The sequence below is a fragment of the Podarcis liolepis genome (genome assembly GCF_965112155.1).
Source record: "Podarcis liolepis genome assembly, chromosome: 9".
Classification (NCBI taxonomy): Eukaryota; Metazoa; Chordata; class Lepidosauria; order Squamata; family Lacertidae; genus Podarcis; species Podarcis liolepis.
Genome location: NC_139564.1, coordinates 68541775 through 68560514, shown reverse-complemented (window position 1 = coordinate 68560514; position 18740 = coordinate 68541775). Strand labels below are relative to the sequence as shown.

The window sequence follows — 18740 nt, the reverse complement described above, 5'->3', positions numbered from 1 at the left end:
TACTAGCAATATCTATTTATAAAAGCACACCATCTGCAATTTGTTTGCTTAAATGTACAGCTCGCTCCATCCCAAAGGCTCTGGACAAGTAACAAAAGCAATAGTTGAATTCATATATTCCCTGTCGCCCTGTTTACTAACAAAGCCTTGAGGTCCCAAAGGAGCCCAAGTGGGTAGGGTCTTGCAAAACTCAGTACTGAGCTTTGGGGAAACTGCAGCAGGAGGGAGTTCTGCTTAAATCATCTGATTGGCAGTGCTTGAAAAGCCCCCGTGCAAAGCACTTCAAAGAGGCTCATTGTCAGGTCTTGCTAAGCCCCTTTCTATCTTGTGGAGCTCTTTGAAATGGGCTCTGCAAGCACATGGCAAAAAAGCCCACCTGATGTCATGGTGTTGTCTAAACCATTGAGCCTCTTGGACTTGCTGATCAGAAGGTTGGAGTTTGAATCCCTGCGACGGGGTGAGCTCCCATTGCTCTGTCCCAGCTCCTGCCAACCTAGCAGTTCGAAAGCACACAAATACAAGTAAACGGTGTTTCCGTGCGCTCTGGTTTCCGTCACAGTGTCCCGTTGTGCCAGAAGCAGTTTAGTCCTGCTGACAACATGACCCGGAAAGCTGTCTGTGGACAAACACCGGCTCCCTTGGCCTGAAAGCGAGATGAGCGCCACAACCCCATAGTCGCCTTTGACTGGACTTAACCGTCCAGGGGTTCTTTACCTTTACCTTTTACCATGTGATTACCACAGGGTGGGGGAGATCATGACTTGGCCCACCACCCAGATCCAGTTCCCCATCTTTGACTTAGACAAGGGACAAATATTATAAAGATATGGTTTCTTGGATAGTAATAAAGTAGAATGGATTAAAAAAAAAGTTAAAAGTAAGGTTAGATTAAAAGTCAACAAGATATGTAGATATCCATCATTCATTCATTTCTCCTCTCTGTTAAATTCCCAGCATCTTAATATTAAAGCAAGTAAGCAGGCACATCTTCAGAGCACTGTATGTCCACTCAAGCGAAAAACACTTTATCAGAGGGGCTTCTTAGCTACAACTTTGGAATACTGTCGTTCCTCGGAAGTCAAACGGAACCTGTTCTGCAAGTCCGTTCGACTTCCAAAATGTTTGGAAACCAAAGCGCGGCTTTTGATAGGCTGCAGGAACCTCCTGCAGCTAATCGGAAGCCACTGAAGCCCCGTCGGACATCCTGGTTCCAAAAATGTTCGCAAACCAGAACACTCACTTCTGGGTTTCCGGCATTCGGGAGCCAAAACGTTCGACTGGCAAGGCATCATTCAGGATCCAAGGTACGACTGTATTCACTCTACAAGGCTGTAGCATGCAGCAATGAGGCTCCATTTTTTTATTCAAACAATATCCAAAAAGTCAAAATATTATTTAGCCCTGAAGTGTCTTTAAGAAAGGCCCATTAGCATTCCTCCAAGTCTCCTTGAAGACTTTGGTTCTCTGTTAAATGACTGAGGTGGGTAGCCGTCAGGGCCATCTGGAGTCTGTCATATGTTTGCTTGTGAATATCTTAATTACATTGCTACACATATAATGAAGCATAGAAAAAGAAATTAGCTACAAGTGCTCTTAACATTTGCATAGGGTTTTTTTCCTTTGCTGTTCTTGCGATTTAATTTGAATCCATTCAAGAGTTGGCCTTAGAACCTTGCCGTGCTCCCTCTACTGAAATCTCTTTGTCCCCCTAATCTCCAAAATCTAAAATAAAGCCCTAGGTTCTCATTGAAGAGTTTAAGCTTGCCTGTTCCAAGTGTTCTAACTGATAAAGAGTCTTTAATTGTGAAAATAAAAGTTGGAGATTTAAGAGGGCCCACCCTCCTGCGAAATTGCTGCGAGTTCATGAGAACTTGGAACACAGTAGATAATTCTTTATAAGCTCTATATGTGCCTGTATGTTCACGATTATTCCCCTCCTACAGTATCTTACATTTGTGAGTGCAGAAGGAAATGTAGGCGGCAGTTTAACCGTGAGTCAAATCCTAAAGCTGGTGTGGATTTGAGATTCCCCAATTATCTCTGTGGGTTTTCCTTTGTTTTGCTAAGCCTGCTGCTTTCTCCCGCTCAACAAAACTGGGCATTTGTCACTGGTAATTTCCAGATCTTATACATTTGAGTATTGTGTGGGTGATATGCAATCACCCACTTAGTATTCTTTCCCCTCTCGTTACTCAATATTTTCTTCTAGCATTTATTACGGCTTCTCTGTCTTAAACGTTTTCCCACTTTGTATATTTTATCAGTTACAATGGCCAGGGTATAATTGTGTTTTCACTCGTCGTTCTTTAAGAGCAATCCATTGGGGATTTCTCTTGGGCAAGTCCCATTGAATTGAATAGGAGTTGCGCACAATCTCGTGCTCTTAAGACGTTCTTCACCAGATCTTTCCAGTTGAAGATGCCATCCATTCACTTTCTCATGTCGGGAAAAAAGGCACAAGGGGGAGAACCACAGCTTGGTGGTCCAACATCTGCTTTGGATGCAGGCGGATTTGTGTCTCGTGTGTCCCAGTGTTCATGGAATCTTAAGAGTTGGAAGGAACCGCAATGGACATCTAGTCCAACCCTCTGCAATGCGGGAATCTTTTGCCCACCTCTGAGCATCTCCAAGGGACTCTGGGAATGTCCCGTCTGAAATCCCAGAGAAGAATCCCATGGAGGGCCAGCGTGGTGCAGTGGTTAGAGTGTCTGTCGGACATGACCCTGGGAGATCAGGGTTCATATTCTCACTTGACATGAAGCTCATTGGGTGACCTTGGGCCAGTCACTACCTCTCAGCCTAACCCACCTCACAGGGTTCTTGTGGGGGTTAAATGGGGAGGGGGGACCATGTGTGCCACCTCGATCTCCTTAGAAGGAAAACAAGTAGGATATAAATGCAATAAATAATAGCAATAATAAATAATCCCAGTTCGTGTCAGCAATACTCAATGGCCTAACTTGGTATAAGACAGCTTCCTAGCAAGACAGGCAGAATTTTGTGGAGCTAATGGAAGTCAGCTTTAATTGTCAACAACAACAGTTCCAGATTATTATTTTGTTTTATCTGGATGTTAAAAAGTAGGTGCCTCCCATTGTTCAAAACACCCTCAACAGTGTGTGTGTGTGTGTGTGTGTGTGTGTGTGTGTTCAAAAACGGACATTACAAAAATAAAAATAAGAAACCTGGTTAAAACAGGCTTGTTGGTTTCTGGTGTAGGTTTTCCATTCTGCTAAGGTCAGTTGAGTAAGACCGTGACGCTCTTGCTTTCTAAATTTAATTGGTTTTCTTATAGGCTTTAACCACTTTAACCATTCCACCCCACCACCTGAACCAAGGTGAACATTTAAGGTACCACTCCTGCCCCACCTTCTCAGCCACCAAAGTAATAAGTCTACCCTCCAACGTCTGATTAGACCTGATGTATAGTTGCTGTGAATGTGCCAATGTTGCACTGAGAATGAAGCTATTGCACCCCAGATATTGCATGGTCTGAGTCTCTTAAGATGTTAGCACTCTGTATTGCTTCCTGCTGCCACCTGTCAGAATGCTAATATATCATCATAGTTACCATTTCTAGGTACAAAACCAGAAACTTATTTAACTGTTTTAAAAGAAAAACTTGAAACACTCCCCTTTTCTGTCCTGATTTATATTCCAGACTTAGTGGGAAAGAAATCACATTAAGTAGCTCTAATTAAAAGCTTAAGGACTACAACCTTTGGCTTACATTTAATCACAATTGTCTTCACTGCCTTGGATATTTTATTGAATGAAGGCTGTGAAACCACTGGAATAAACTGAAATGTCTTAAAGGTAAAGTCCTGTAAATCTGGTACTCTTCTTTATTGATTTTTGCAGAGTGTGGTTTAAAACCTTTGATTCTGTTCAGTGGCTGCGATCTGACAAATGACACGATGAAAGCACGCATTGCTTGTTTTCCTATTTATTTTTTAAATTGCCACATACCAATAAAGAGGAAAATGCAAGAAATGAAGAAAGAAAAGAAGTGTTCAAACTGGTTAATTATATAGGGAATAAAATTCGAATTAATTCAGGATCCTACAAATCAGGATCACCATTAAAGGACAGCAATCCTATGGCTCCCAGGAGGATATTCCGGGTCCTGTAGGATTTTGCAAATTCCCTCTCCCTGGTCCCTCCCAGCCATATTGTAAAGGACCTCCGCCATTTGCCTTCCACTGTTCTGGCTTTGCCATTGGAAATGGCAAAAGGGACACAGATGGATTGGAGGAAAGTTTGAGCCCATGGCATCCACAGCCCTCCCATTCTCAACAAAAACCACCAGGGCGGGGCATGGGGGTGGGGATTGTGCCAGGCCTGGTTCTGGTATATTTCTTTTCATTTCAGCCAACCCTGCACACCTTCCATTCTGGCCAGCACAAGACAGGCAGAACATGGAATTGGGTGGTTTGACTGCTACAGTTTGTTTTTACTCCCCTCCTTAGATGCTTCTATTAGGAAGGAAGGAAGAAGAGGCAATGGTTTGCTGTAGCAAAATTCCTCATGGTGCTATGTTATATACTGTACACCAGCTATTGTAGAAACAACAACAACAAACAACAACAACTGATTTATTTATTTCTACCCCGCACATCTGGCTGGGTTTCCCCAGCCATTCTGGGCAGCTCCCAACAGAAGATTTAAAACAGAATAAAATTTCAAAGGTTAAAGACTTCCCTAAACAGGGCTGCCTTCAGATGTCTTCAGAAAATGAAATGGGCCTCTGTACTAGTCTAGATATGCATGCTAAATAAAGACTGAAATCCTTTTATTCAAATAAGATTGGTTTCATTGGAAATACTTTATTTCCATTCGAAAATTCTAGGCAGCTAACAACCATCCTATAGAAATGATAATCAACAAACTTTAAATGAAAACGAAACAAAAGGTTGCTGATAACACTGGCATAGTTTTTTATGAGATTTAAAAACAATGGTGTTCAAATATACTGTTGATTGATGGGTTTCAGTTTAATTCTGAATGTTTATAGGTGTGGGACCTTTGGGCTTTTGTGAACCTTTCTTCTCCTCTGAAATTCTTTTTCCTGTTGTCAGGGGTTCAGGAGCAGAGGCGAGGGCTAGGGAGGAAACAGAGAGTGAGGGGGAGGAGGCAGAAGAAAAGATGAGTGATGACGACGACCCGAGATCTCCGAGTCTTTCCAGTGAATCAGAAGATTCACAGAAAGGAGCACCAGTAGCCAGGACAAGGGGGGAGACTAGGGGGACACCCCAGGAAGATAGAGCCAGAGGGGACTCAGAGGGGAGCAGTTGGAAATCGGGACCAGCGTCGCCGCCAGAGAGCAGGGAAGAGGAAGGGCGCCAGGGATCAAGCGCTGGCAGCTCACAACAGGAGGGAGGGCACGAGTCAGGAGTGGCCACACCTCCATCGGGGAGCGAAGAGACGGTTAGGCGGAAGGTGGAAGGTTGGGCGCGCGCGCCAAGTTCAAATACACAGGAAGGTGGCGCAGTAGGCAGCCCGGAAAGGGAGCCAGGTCCTAAAGCCCGGCGCAAGGAGACAGGAGGGTCCGGGGGGTCAGCGTCAGAAGAATCCCGGAAGGAAGAGACCCCGGGGGGCAGAGGGACCCAGAGAAGAACAGTCAGGTGGAAAAGGTGGAGCAGGGCTAGGATATTAAGTTGGTGCACAAGGGGCGGAGACTCAGACGGAGCTTCGCCGATCTAAGCATAAGACGTAGAGTTGCACGCAGCAGCTTGAGAATGGAAACTGTAACTCAATAAAGACTTTTATTTAATGATCGCTGGCTAGCGTGATCCTCTGTGAGCTAGGATCTGGAAGCAACCCTGACAGTAAGCTCCGTCTGCTAAATTGTGGGCATCCACGGCCTCGCGGAGAGGAGAGAAAGCGGGTGCCTACTAGCGAGCTCACGAACGGCTGACAACATGACGGCTGAACAGCAGATAGCGGAACTCAGAGAAGCAGTGTCACGACTGAATGCCGAGGCTCTGGCATCCAGGAAGAGAGAGGAGGACGCAGCTGCCGCCTACAGGGATCTCCAGGTCAGGTTGGAAGTGCTTACGAAGCAAGGGCAACAGACACCCAAACCAGAGGGGATTGGGTTGGGGAGACGCACAGGCGGTCTGGTCTCTCACTTCGATGGGAATTTGCAACAGTACCCCAACTTTAGAGCAGATGTAATGTGTGCACTGCAACTGCTGAACAAAGACTTTAGAGATGAAGAAGAGAAGGTGGGGTTCATCATGTCCCATTTGCATAGAGACGCTAAAGCATGGCTGCGCAATTTGTGGAGAGATAAGGATCCGGCGCTCCAAAATGCGGATGCCTTTATTAAAGCGATGGATGGGTGTTTTTTATCAAGCATTGACGTGGATCTTGCCCGGAAGGAGGTGCATGGACTAAGGCAAGGGAGGGCCAGCGTAAGGCAGTACCATGCCCGCTTTTTCGCTTTGGTCAGTGCCCTGGAATGGGACACAGATTCGGCCCCTGTAAGAGACCTGTTTTGGGAGGGATTGCACAGCTCGGTTAAAGATGAAATTGCGAGGGGGGAGAGACCCCGGACCACGCAGGAGATCGTTCAGAGGGCGCTAGCGGTGGGGGTGCGGCTGGAAGAACGTCCGTGGAGCAGGGACGAAGGGCGTGGAGGGCGCGAACCAGCCAGGGGCTCCTCCTTCCTTCCCAGAGAAGCAGCGCGTGCGCAATCCACGCCTCCGCCAGGAGGAGGGGCGGAACCTATGGAGGTTGGAGGTGCAAGGGCTCAGTCAGCAGCCAGAGCCCTAGCACCGGCGACAGTGAAAGCGAAGCCTCCTAGAGGGAACAGGAAGTGTTACATATGTGATGATCCCCAGCATATGGCGAAAGAGTGTCCCCGGAGGCTCCACAAGCACACTGCAGCCTCAGCAATGGTAACTGCAGCAACGCAGCACACAGAACCACAGCAGGGAAACGACGATGTCTGGCTGGAGGAAGAGGCACTGGGGCCCAGCCAGACGTGTCAGTGAAGAAGTCCCCGGAGATTTTACAGCCCATGGACCCCCTCCCGCCCAAACCAGTAGTGAGGCTCACAGCATCTCTCCAGCTGCCCAATGGAATCACCATGGACGTGCCAATCACCATTGACTCAGGAAGCAATGCGGACTTTATAGGGCAGGACTTTGTCGACCGGCACGCTATACAGTTGCTGCCTGCCACGCTGCCCCTGCAGGTTGTCACGGTGGATGGCAGGGAGCTGCTAGGGGGGCAAGTGGTGAAGCAGACGCCACCAATGGTGATGCGACTTGGGAATCACAGGGAGGTCATCAGCTTCAACGTCACTCAACTATCGGACACGCCCATTGTATTGGGCATGAGTTGGCTGGACAAGCACAGCCCAACGCTGGCTTGGTACCAGAGGCAGCTGACCTTCGGCTCTTCCTTTTGCGCTGAACACTGCATCGTGCCCCGGCAGGAAGGAGAGGAAGAGGAGTCACAGCTGCAGCTAGGCACGCTGCAAGCGGTTCCCCACAAGTACGCAGAATTTTTGGAGGTTTTCTGCGAGAAGGAGGCAGACAGGCTACCCCCCCACAGACCATATGACTGCAAAATTGACCTGCTGCCGGGGGCGGCGCTGCCCAAAGGGAAGCTGTATTCCATGTCTGAGGACGAACTGCAGGAACTCAAGGAGTTCATAGATCATAATTTGGAGCGCAGTTTCATCCGAGAGTCCAAGGCAGCGGGGGGCAGTCCGGTATTCTTTGTTAAGAAGCGGGACACGCCCCAAAAAAGACTCGTAGTGGACTACCACATTTTGAACAGTGTGACCAAGCCATCGGACTTCCCCATGCCCCGAATCGACGACCTCCTCGCAAAGGTACGCAAGGGCAGCGTGTTCACCAAGTTGGACCTGCGAGGGGCGTACAACCTCATTCGCATGCGGGAAGGAGATGAGTGGAAGACAGCCATGTTCACGCCCCTGGGCACCTACGAATATAGAGTTATGCCTTTTGGATTGCAAAATGGCTCCCACGTTTTTCAAGCTTTCATGCATCACGTGTTGGCGGGGCTCCTCTACAAGACGTGCGTCTGTTTCTTGGATGACATCCTGATCTTTTCGGAATCGCAGCAGGAGCATGACAGACACGTCAGGGAAGTGCTGAGCAGGCTACAGCAACATAGGCTTTACGCCAAGCTGGAGAAGTGCCAATTCGACGTGACGGAGGTGGATTTCCTGGGCTACAAGTTGTCTGACAAGGGGCTCGCCATGGACAGCACCAAGGTTTGAGCGGTGTTGGATTGGAAAAGCCCACGCAACCGGAAGGAGGTCCAATGGTTTGTCGGCTTCGCGAACTTCTATCGCAAGTTTATCAAAGGCTTTGCTATGCAGACAGCGGCCATCACGGACACGCTCAGCTCCAAGAAAAAGAAGTTCATCTGGACAGAGCAGGCGGAGCAGTCCTTTCAGGCACTCAAGCGTCTCTTCGCGTCGGAAGAGCAGCTGCTTCATGTCAACCCCAGCAGGCCGATGAGGGTGGAGACAGACGCTTCGGACAGAGCCGTCGGAGCAGTCCTGCTGCAGAAGGACCCGCAGGGGGTTTGGAGACCGGGAGCGTTTTACTCAAGGAAGCTCAGCAAGTCCGAACAGAACTACACCATCTGGGACAGGGAGTTGCTGGCCATTCATGCAGCATTCAAAGCGTGGAGGCACTTCCTGATCGGCGCCAAGCACATGGTGCAGGTCTGCACAGACCACAAGAATCTGGAGCACTGGCGCACGGCACAGTTCCTGAACCAGAGGCAAATACGTTGGGCTGAGTTCTTTGCGAACTTCGACTTCCGAATAGAGTATGTCCCGGGGGACACCAACATCATGGCGGATGCTCTCTCCCGTAAGCCACAGTATCTGGAGGAGGCAACGCCAGCGGTCGCCATGCACATCTTCGCACCGACAGTGTGGGCGTGCGCTGCGGCAACAGTTGACCTGGAGGCGGTGCGACGAGCGTTGCAGGATGACTCCTTCGCGCAAGCAAAGATGGCAGAGGTGCACAGGGGCACGGCAGCAACCAACGAGTTCCAGCTGCGAGATGGATTGCTCATCCGTAAAGGGGCCATCTACGTGCCGGGAGACGAACTTCGCGCCAAGGTACTGCAGCAGCTGCACGACGCGCCCACTGCCGGGCACTTTGGCAAGGAGAAGACGATGGAATTAGTCGCCAGAGACTTCTGGTGGCCCGGAATGAGAGGGGAAGTCGCGGACTACGTGGCGAGGTGTGACACCTGCCAGAGGGCCAAACCAGTGCACAGACCGCCGGCCGGACTGCTGGAACCGCTGCAAACGCCGTTCGAACCATGGGAGAGAGTGGCCCTGGACTTTGTCACGGATCTGCCCAGCTCGAGGGGCAAGACGGCTGTGCTGGTGGTGGTGGACTTGTTCTCCAAGATGGCACATTTCATTCCGTGTGCGAAGGTGGCCACGGCGGAACAAACCGCCAAACTGTTCATAGACCACGTGTTCAAGGTTCACGGTCTGCCGCGGTCTATTCTGTCCGACCGAGGGCGACAGTTCATCTCGAACTTCTGGCAGAAGCTGATGGGCTTCCTGAACGTCAAGATCAACCTGGCGTCGGCGAGACACCCGCAGACCAACGGGCAAGCGGAGCGGGTCAATGCCATCATGCAGCAGTACCTGAGATGTTATGCGAATCAACAGCCTGCGACGTGGGTGGATTACCTGCCTCTCGCCGAGTTCGCCTACAACAACACGAAGCACGTGTCCACGGGGGTCACGCCGTTCTTCGCCAACAACGGGAGGCACCCCAGAACCTTCCCGGGACTGGAAAGAATGGGGGAGGGGGAGCCGCAGACAGCAGATGCGTTCGCGTCGGAGTTGCAGGAGGTCCACGATCAGCTGCGGCGGCACCTGGAGCTGGCTAAACACGCATACAAGGTACAAGCGGACAAACACAGAAGGCTTGGCGAAGAGATCCATGTGGGAGACTGGGTCTGGTTAGCAGCCCACGCAGTGCCGGCCAGGTCGTTGGCGAAGAAGAAACTAGGGCATAAACAACTGGGGCCCTACCAAGTCGAAGAGCAGGTCAACCCGGTGGCTTTCAGGCTGGCGCTTCCGGAAGGCTCCAGGATGCATCCGGTGTTCCACAGATCGGTGCTCACTCCCTACAAGGCACCTCACAGGTTTCAGGAACCAGGAACGGCACCGAGTCCGCTCCGAGAGAGAACCAGGCAAGCGGGAGTGGCACAGGAGGAGCGCATCAACGAAGTCACGGAGATTTTGGACTCCAGATGGGGGGAAGAGGGGGTAGAATACCTTCTCGCCAAGGAGGGCACCCCGGCCAGTGCCAACAGCTGGGTGCCGGGCTACGCTTTAGACGAACCTCTGCTCAAAGAAGAGTTTCATGCCCTCTTCCCACATAGGCCAATGCCAGCAGACTTTTTCGACGACTGGCTTTTCACGCCCATGCTTTCAGCCAGCACGTTCCGGGGGTTGACTCGGACGAGGAACCGACACGAGACGTCCGTTCTCAAGAGGGGTCACCCTCGGGATCTGCTTCAGAACCCTCGTATTGGTGGGATGATCGACCAGAGGAGCAGTGGCGCAGAAAGTGGCTGGAGGGTCCAGGACGAGCAACGTCTCCAGAAGGAAGCGAGGGAGAGACGGACATGGACGTTTTCGGGGACGACCCGGGTTTCGAGCACGGCGGCACAGAGATGGAAGCGGAGGTGACCGTCGTCGACGAGAGCAGGGAGGAAGAACCGGAAGACTTCAGATGGAGGCCCGCCACGGGAAGCGAACTGTACCCGACATTCGTCCCCTTGACACGGCAGCACCCAGCTCCCGCACCGGAAGGAGGGGAGGGGGGAAGAGGGGGCTTCGAGGGGGGGATGGATGTCAGGGGTTCAGGAGCAGAGGCGAGGGCTAGGGAGGAAACAGAGAGCGAGGGGGAGGAGGCAGAAGAAAAGATGAGTGATGACGACGACCCGAGATCTCCGAGTCTTTCCAGTGAATCAGAAGATTCACAGAAAGGAGCACCAGTAGCCAGGACAAGGGGGGAGACTAGGGGGACACCCCAGGAAGATAGAGCCAGAGGGGACTCAGAGGGGAGCAGTTGGAAATCGGGACCAGCGTCGCCGCCAGAGAGCAGGGAAGAGGAAGGGCGCCAGGGATCAAGCGCTGGCAGCTCACAACAGGAGGGAGGGCACGAGTCAGGAGTGGCCACACCTCCATCGGGGAGCGAAGAGACGGTTAGGCGGAAGGTGGAAGGTTGGGCGCGCGCGCCAAGTTCAAATACACAGGAAGGTGGCGCAGTAGGCAGCCCGGAAAGGGAGCCAGGTCCTAAAGCCCGGCGCAAGGAGACAGGAGGGTCCGGGGGGTCAGCGTCAGAAGAATCCCGGAAGGAAGAGACCCCGGGGGGCAGAGGGACCCAGAGAAGAACAGTCAGGTGGAAAAGGTGGAGCAGGGCTAGGATATTAAGTTGGTGCACAAGGGGCGGAGACTCAGACGGAGCTTCGCCGATCTAAGCATAAGACGTAGAGTTGCACGCAGCAGCTTGAGAATGGAAACTGTAACTCAATAAAGACTTTTATTTAATGATCGCTGGCTAGCGTGATCCTCTGTGAGCTAGGATCTGGAAGCAACCCTGACACCTGTCATAGCATATTTTCCATAACATAATCAATAATATCTTCTATATAGTGCATTTCTGAATATTGTAAACTCTTACAGCATAGCACAGTATTATTAATATTGTTGTTAGACAGCATCAATTGATTTCATTGGGAATGTTAACTGTGGACTCAGCTACATTAGTGAAAAAACAGTGTTTTGAATTCGTTATAAACATACAACACCAGATGGTGGTGGAGAGCAAAAAAAAAAGTTTGTGATTTTCCATAGTCTTCCCCACTCCCTTTTGTTATAACGATTCAGTTTCTGACTTATTTATAGCATTTCTTCCACCCTATAAAGTGCTACATTTTGGTTGGACTGCATCCATTAATTATGATGATGGTGATCAAAATCACAAGTGATTTTTTGACAGCTGTTATAAAAAAATGTGATGAGTCTTTAAAGAAATGTATATATCAACATGTGTTCTTATCAATATCAACAGATGTTCTTAGAATACACACCTTACTTTAACCTTGAACATAACAAAAAGCAAGGCTTTGGTGGACATTGCTGAATATTACCCTCTTCCTTTTCAAACTGAATTATGAAATAGTCTGAAAATTCTGAGAATGCAGAATTTGAGATACTTAAATTAGCTCCGCAGCAATAGACACACACACACCAGTCTAGAGATTCACATGTGCTTAAATGCATGCATGAATCTTTGCATATGTTCCAGTGCTTAGACTTGATCTGTGCATCTCTAGGGTATTTTTTGTGGAAACAGAAATACAGATCCATAAATAATTTTTGGGTAGTATCTGGATAATAGCCAAAGCACAGCTCATGCCACTTGGTCTGTTTTTCTGAGGACTTCTGGCTAATATTCATTGAAAGAGTTGTTATAAGAAAAACTGCTTCTTTTCCCTTATGAGGTACCCAAGGGCCCATATAGAGTCCTTATGTAGGTTCTCTATCGGTAGGAGAAAATAACAGAGGCCAACCAGAGAATATTGAGAAGCAAAGCAGCTAGTAAGCCTGATCTTTATTCAACTGTTGCAACAGGGTCCCCACTCACCACACGCAGGAGGGAGGAGGGACCTAGAACAATGGTGCGCAAGCCGTTATATAGACTTTTGAAATTGCCCAGCCTGTAGCTCAAGGCCATCCCCCAAAACACCATACATACTTCACAGAAGGGGCGACCTACAGCAGAAAACCTGTCTGCCAGGATACCTGATAATGGTCACCGACTGCGTTTACCTGGGCATCCTGGCCATTCTTTTGTGGTGGTAAATACTCAGTTCCTGAATCCAGGTCATAGGTAAAGGGACCCCTGACCATTAGGTCCAGTCGTGGCCGACTCTGGGGTTGCAGCGCTCATCTAGCTTTATTGGCCGAGGGAGCCGGCGTACAGCTTCCGGTTCATGTGGACAGCATGACTAAGCCGCTTCTGGCGAACCAGAGCAGCGCACGGAAACGCCGTTTACCTTCCCGCCAGAGCGGTACCTATTTATCTATTTGCACTTTGATGTGGTTTTGACCTGTTAGGTTGGCAGGAGCAGGGACCGAGCAACGGGAGCTCACCCCGTCGCGGGGATTTGAACCACCGACCTTCTGATTGGCAAGTCCTAGGCCAGTGTTTCCCAACCACTGTTCCGCGGCACACTAGTGTGCCGCGAGATGTTGCCTGGTGTGCCGCGGGAAAAATTAAAAAATTCGAAAGATTTTTTTTTTTAAGTCAAATTTTCGATTGGGGCGCCGTCATTAGATGACCCCTGGGGTTCCCTCCCTCCCTCCCGCTCTGTGCCTCCCTCCTCCTCCTCCGGGGAGGCCCTTCTTGGCTCTCGGCCAAGGCTTGGCGGCTGCCACTCACTCACTCGCTCGCCCACCCGTCCCTCCATCCCTGCACCCGGCCTATCCCCCTCCGTCCCCGGCGCGGGGGCTGCCGGGATCCGTAGTCCCCTCGCCCTTGGGCTCCGTGCCCGCGCGGGGTGCGCAAACTATGTTTCCCAGTGTGGCCTGGCGGGCCGGGCGTTTTGTTTGAAGCGCTCTTCTCCCGGCCATGGAATGAGCGCAGCGGCGGCGGCCGGGTGGGCAGGGGCTCTTCCGCGCAGACCCCGCGCAGCCTGCCTGCGCCCCCGCGGAGATCGGGCGGCAGGATGGAGCCCGGGGATCCCCGCGGAGGCGGAGCGGCGGAGGCTGCCCCCCAGGTAGGGCTGCGTCGGGGGGGGGGTTATTTTTGCAATGCTGCATCCGCGCCGGAGGGGACGCATCAGACCGCGGGGAGACCCCTTGGCGGGCGTGCAAGGCAATGCATGCGTGCAGGCGTTGCATGGAGTGCAGTGCAATGCAATGGCAACGCGGCGCCCTGCATGCATGCATGCAACTTCCACCGGCGCTCCGGACTTGGCAGGTGAGGGGGGTCCCCAGTGGGCGGCAGAGAGAGCCGGGAGGGCGAAGGGGAGCCGGGGGGAGCAGCGCTGCTCCCCGAGCTGAGCCCGGGGGGAAACTTCGGCGTCGTTGCACCGGGTGTTGGAAGCGGAGGCTGGCGGGGGCCCCTCACCTGCAAAACCTGGTCGCCTCTCATATATTTCGTGCATTGCATTCATCGCCCGCTTTCTCCTCCAAGGAGCTCCCGGGCGCGCGCGTGGTTCTCCCCGTGTTATCCTCGCAACAACAGCCCTGCGAGGTGGGTCAGGTGAGTGGCCCAAGGGAGCACCCAGGGATTGTCCTGGCCAGGTGGGGTGATTTGAACCGTGCTCTCTGCCCGGTCATGTGCATGACTGTGCATGACTGAGGTTTCCCCCCCTCATCTTGGCTATGGTGTGAGTCTGTGCTGTTAATTAATGGGGTTCTGCCTTCGGAGAAGATGAGCCAGCCCTCAAGGAGGTGATTATGTAATTTGCTAGCAATTCATGTCCCTCCCGGCGTGACGCTGCGCGCTGACGTCACAGGGCTGTAATGGTGGTGTGCCTCGAGATTTTTTTCATGAAACAAGTGTGCCTTTGCCCAAAAAAGGTTGGGAAACACTGTCCTAGGCTCTGTGGTTTAACCCACAGCGCCACCCGCATCCCTATTCATACACAAATATATACCCTTAAGACAGGATTTGTGAGCAAAGAGACAATGGGGAGGTTTTTCCATTTCCTTCCTCCTTGCAGAGAAACATTTGAGGTCAATTTGGGAGAGTCAAAATGGTTTCAGGACTGTTCTCCTGTACTGTTTCAGACATGTGCTTTATAGATCCATGCATGTGTTTGCCTGGTGCATCCATGGACATTTTATATCTTAGACCTTATAATTCTCATAACAGAGGAAAATAAGAATTACGTTGGGGGCGGTGGTGTATGGTAAATGGACTAGTTCCCTAAATATTCCCAGTAAATTAAAGTATTAAAGCCTGGCACTGAATTCCACTGGTTGGGGGGGGGGGGAAATGTTCTTCTTTATAAGGCTGCTGAATTAAGTTTCTTTATTAATGCAATTAATAAGGAACAACCTTGTTTACATTGCAGATTCCACAACATACGCACATTTTCTGTTCAACGCATTTGACACGGATCACAACGGAAGTGTGAGTTTTGAGGTAAGCCTGTTTATTTCTGTTCTTGTCACCTGGTTTCTCTGGTAGGAACTGATCCAGCCAAAGTTTAAAGTACCTTTGATTCCAGTGAGAGGGTTAAGCATATTTTCCAGAACTCTCCCAGAGTTCAACAGGGCTGCACTTCAGTTTTCTGAACTATCATGACTTTTCAAAGTTTCATTAACAACAAAGAAGCTGAAATGTATAAAAAAGATACGCAAATGATCAGAAAGGTCTTAAATGGAATGTGTTGTATCTATACTTGCAATCTGGATTTAGTAGGACTTACTCCAAGAAAGAAACAGAAATTACTGTAAAAGCTCATAATTGTTTCAATATTTTACTAAATATGCAAAGATTAACCGATGCTTTAATAGCATAGTAAAAGCCAATAAAATATTACCTTAGAGAAATTCTGATTTATCTAGCCCTCCTACTTTCATTCCCCTGTTCCCTGACGAATTGATATCAGTTAGGAAAAAGGTTAGAATGAGTTCTTCTATGAAACTAGAGAAAGAAGAAAAAGGATGTGGAAAAGGGAGATCTTTTAATTTGCCAGGGTCAATTCTTCATCTTCAACTTCCTTCGTCTTCCAATACATTCCTTGTTTCTATATGTTATTCTAAATGTGAGATTAAAATAAGGTTAGTAGTGATTATTTTCCATGAGGACGAGTGTTTTTCTTTTAAAATAGGGGTAGTGTCTGTTAGAAGTGACCAGGCTTGGAATTCTAAAGTATTTGCTAGCAATATGCGGGATAAAGCCTTTAAGGTTGTGACCCAAAAGCTCAGTCCCTTACATGTAAGCTGTTTTGACATCAGTGGCATGTGCATCTCTAAGTAAATGTTCTTAGGCTCAGATATAAATCTGCTATGTTGCTAGGGGTGAATAAATAATCTCCGTCTGGTTTCCTCAGATGACACAAGTGAAATATGCGTTAACGCTGTTGAAAAAAGAAAGAGACGCTGTTTGTTTACCGTGGTTCTCTTTCCCTCCGTCGAAGTGTTCCTTACACATTCTTTTCAACAGACAGGGGCGGAAATATAGGGGACCTATTGCTAGGTTTGTTTGATCACAGGCAATTCCCAGTCCTGTCCCTGGATGCTTGTGCATCAACTCTCATGTCAAAATGGCTTTGGGAAAGCTCGTGGTGCGGACCAGCAGAATGGCGGATGCCTTCATTTGCAGCTTGGGAACAGCTCCTCTTTTCTTTCTAATCTCAGAGTGGCAGAGCCCAGAGAGAGGCTCGTGGCACCAACGCTTCAAAACAGATCCCCTTAAATCTTTTGTGTGCCTGTCTGCTGATCCTTCCTTTCTATTGTCCGGAGCAAAATATGAAGGAGTAGGGTTTTTTTTGGTCATCTTTTCACCTCCCTTATAGCTCAAACGGTATTTTGGTGCTTGTGAACAATGTTATATGAAGAGAGGGAGATTTCTGAAAGGAGTATGAGTTTGAATAGGCAGGGAGGAAAGCAAACAGGTTTACCAACAGAGCTATTTTCAGACGCGGTCCTATTAGTGTGCCAACCAGAACGACCAGATTTAGGTTTCTTGTTTCCTATCACATCACAACAGAACAGCCACAAGAAAGCCGTAATTTTTTTGTTGGATTTCTTTAGGATGTTGTTGCATTATAATGTTTATAAAATGTAGGAACGCACCAGGCCTTCACAATCTTGGTCTTTGTTACTGGCTATGTTAAGAAAGTTATTTTCATTTTGCACAGGTCAACGTGCACTTAGCTTCAGCAAATGTTCTCTCTATGTGTAAGTTCAATGGACAGTTCTAATCCTTGATTCCAACGAGTGCTAACGGGGCTGCCAGTGATTGTAGTGCCTCATGGAGCCTCTCTCCTTGGGGTTTTAAGCCGATAAAATTAGGATGTGCCATGAATTAGCTAGATTGGGTTAGAGGTCAGGCAAAGAGTCTGAGTTTTTTTCTGATATGCAGAGCCCACAAGAGTATCGCTCATTGATTAACATTGAGGTCAGCAAATACCGTATTTTTTGCTCTATAGGACGCACCGGACCATAGGAGGGGGAGAACGGGGGGATGGGATCTCCCTCTGCGTAGCACCCCTTCAGCGAAGCGGTAGGAGAAACGGAGCCCATTCCATTTCTCCTCCTGCTTCGCTGAAGGGGCGCTGCGCAGAGGGAAAACTGTGCAGCGCCTCTCCAGCGAAGCCTGGAGAACAAGAGTGATCAGTGTGCACTGACCCGTCTCACTCTCCAGGCTTCAGGCGGCTATCCGCAAGCCTTTGGAGCGCGGCGGGGACTTCTGCTGCGCTCTGAAGGCTTGCGGATAGCTGCCTGAAGCCCCCGGAGCGCAGCGGGCATTCGCTGCGCTCTGGGGGCTTCAGGCAGCTTCAGCGAAAGCAACGCGAAGCCTCCGGAGCGCAGGGGGAGCTCTCCCTCTACGCTTCGGAGGCTTCGCGTTGCTATCGCTGAAGCCAAGGAGCCTGCATTCGCCCCATAGGACGCACACACGCTTCCCCTTCATTTTGGGAGCGGGAAAAGTGTGCCCTATAGAGCGAAAAATACGGTACAAACTACACCTTTCTTGCTCTGTTTGATGTAGCTTTTGCTTTACATAAAAAATAAGGGGAGCCTTGTTGCATCAGACCAAAGGCTCATCTACTATTTCATCCTAGTCTCACAGTGGCCAACCAGAAATAATTTCCCAGTAACTTTCAGATTACTTTTATTCCTCCTGGGATGAAGCTTCTATATTACTAAATTAATTGAGTTTATTGCCACAAGTGCAGAAGACTACTTTCTCATACAAAATTGGATGTATCACTTATTGTTTGTTCTATTTTAGACCACCCTCCAGTATAAATAATCCCAGGGTGACTCTCAGCCGTTTTTACACTTCTATAATGTTGTTATCAGGAATTCTCTGTACAGTGGTGCCCCGCAAGACGAATGCCTCGCAAGACGGAAAACTCGCAAAACGAATCTCCTATGGGCTTGCTTCGCAAGACGAAAATGTCTTGCGAGTTCCTGCGGGGTTTCCCCCCCCCTTTCTAAGTCGCTAAGCTGTTTATCAGCTGATCCGATAAACCGATAAGCCGGTAAAAGCCGCTAATAGCGCTAATCCCCTAATCCGTCAATGGGCTTGCTTCGCAAGACGAAAAAACCGCTAGACGAAGAGAATCACAGAACGGATTCTTTTCGTCTTGCGAGGCACCACTGTAATAAAATACTGTATTTTTTGCTCTATAAGACTCACTTTTTCCCTCCTAAAAAGTAAGGGGAAATGTGTGTGCGTCTTATGGAGCGAATGCAGGCTGCGCAGCTATCCCAGAAGCCAGAACAGCAAGAGGGGTTGCTGCTTTTGCTGCGGAACAATCCCTCTTGCTGTTCTGGCTTCTGGGATTCAGAATATTTTTTTTCTTGTTTTCCTCCTCCAAAAACTAGGTGCTGCTTGTGGTCTGGTGCGTCTTATAGAGCGAAAAATACGGTAGTTATTCACTGTATGTTCAATAGGCCAGTCCTGCATGCTTTTGTTATTTGTGCTTTTTCTTGCCGGGACAGGGATAGCTCAGTCAGTAGA

The 18740-nt window shown here is 49.5% G+C and overlaps 1 protein-coding gene and 1 long non-coding RNA gene across 15 annotated transcripts in view; one reads left to right on the top strand and one right to left on the bottom strand.

Moving 5' to 3' along the window:
- KCNIP4 (potassium voltage-gated channel interacting protein 4) overlaps nt 1-18740 on the top strand; it is a 406334-nt gene that overhangs the window by 380347 nt on the left and 7247 nt on the right. For all 14 annotated transcript variants that reach the window (XM_083460627.1, XM_083460632.1, XM_083460628.1 and 11 more), the window contains one exon: nt 15118-15188. In XM_083460627.1, the coding sequence (XP_083316753.1) occupies nt 15118-15188 (71 nt within the window). The remainder of the gene's footprint in view (nt 1-15117; nt 15189-18740) is intronic.
- On the bottom strand, nt 15182-17388 carry LOC310686681. The gene is made up of 2 exons (XR_014516043.1): nt 15985-17388; nt 15182-15380 (listed from the first exon to the last, which is right to left on the bottom strand). It is a non-coding gene; the product is annotated as an uncharacterized lncRNA (long non-coding RNA).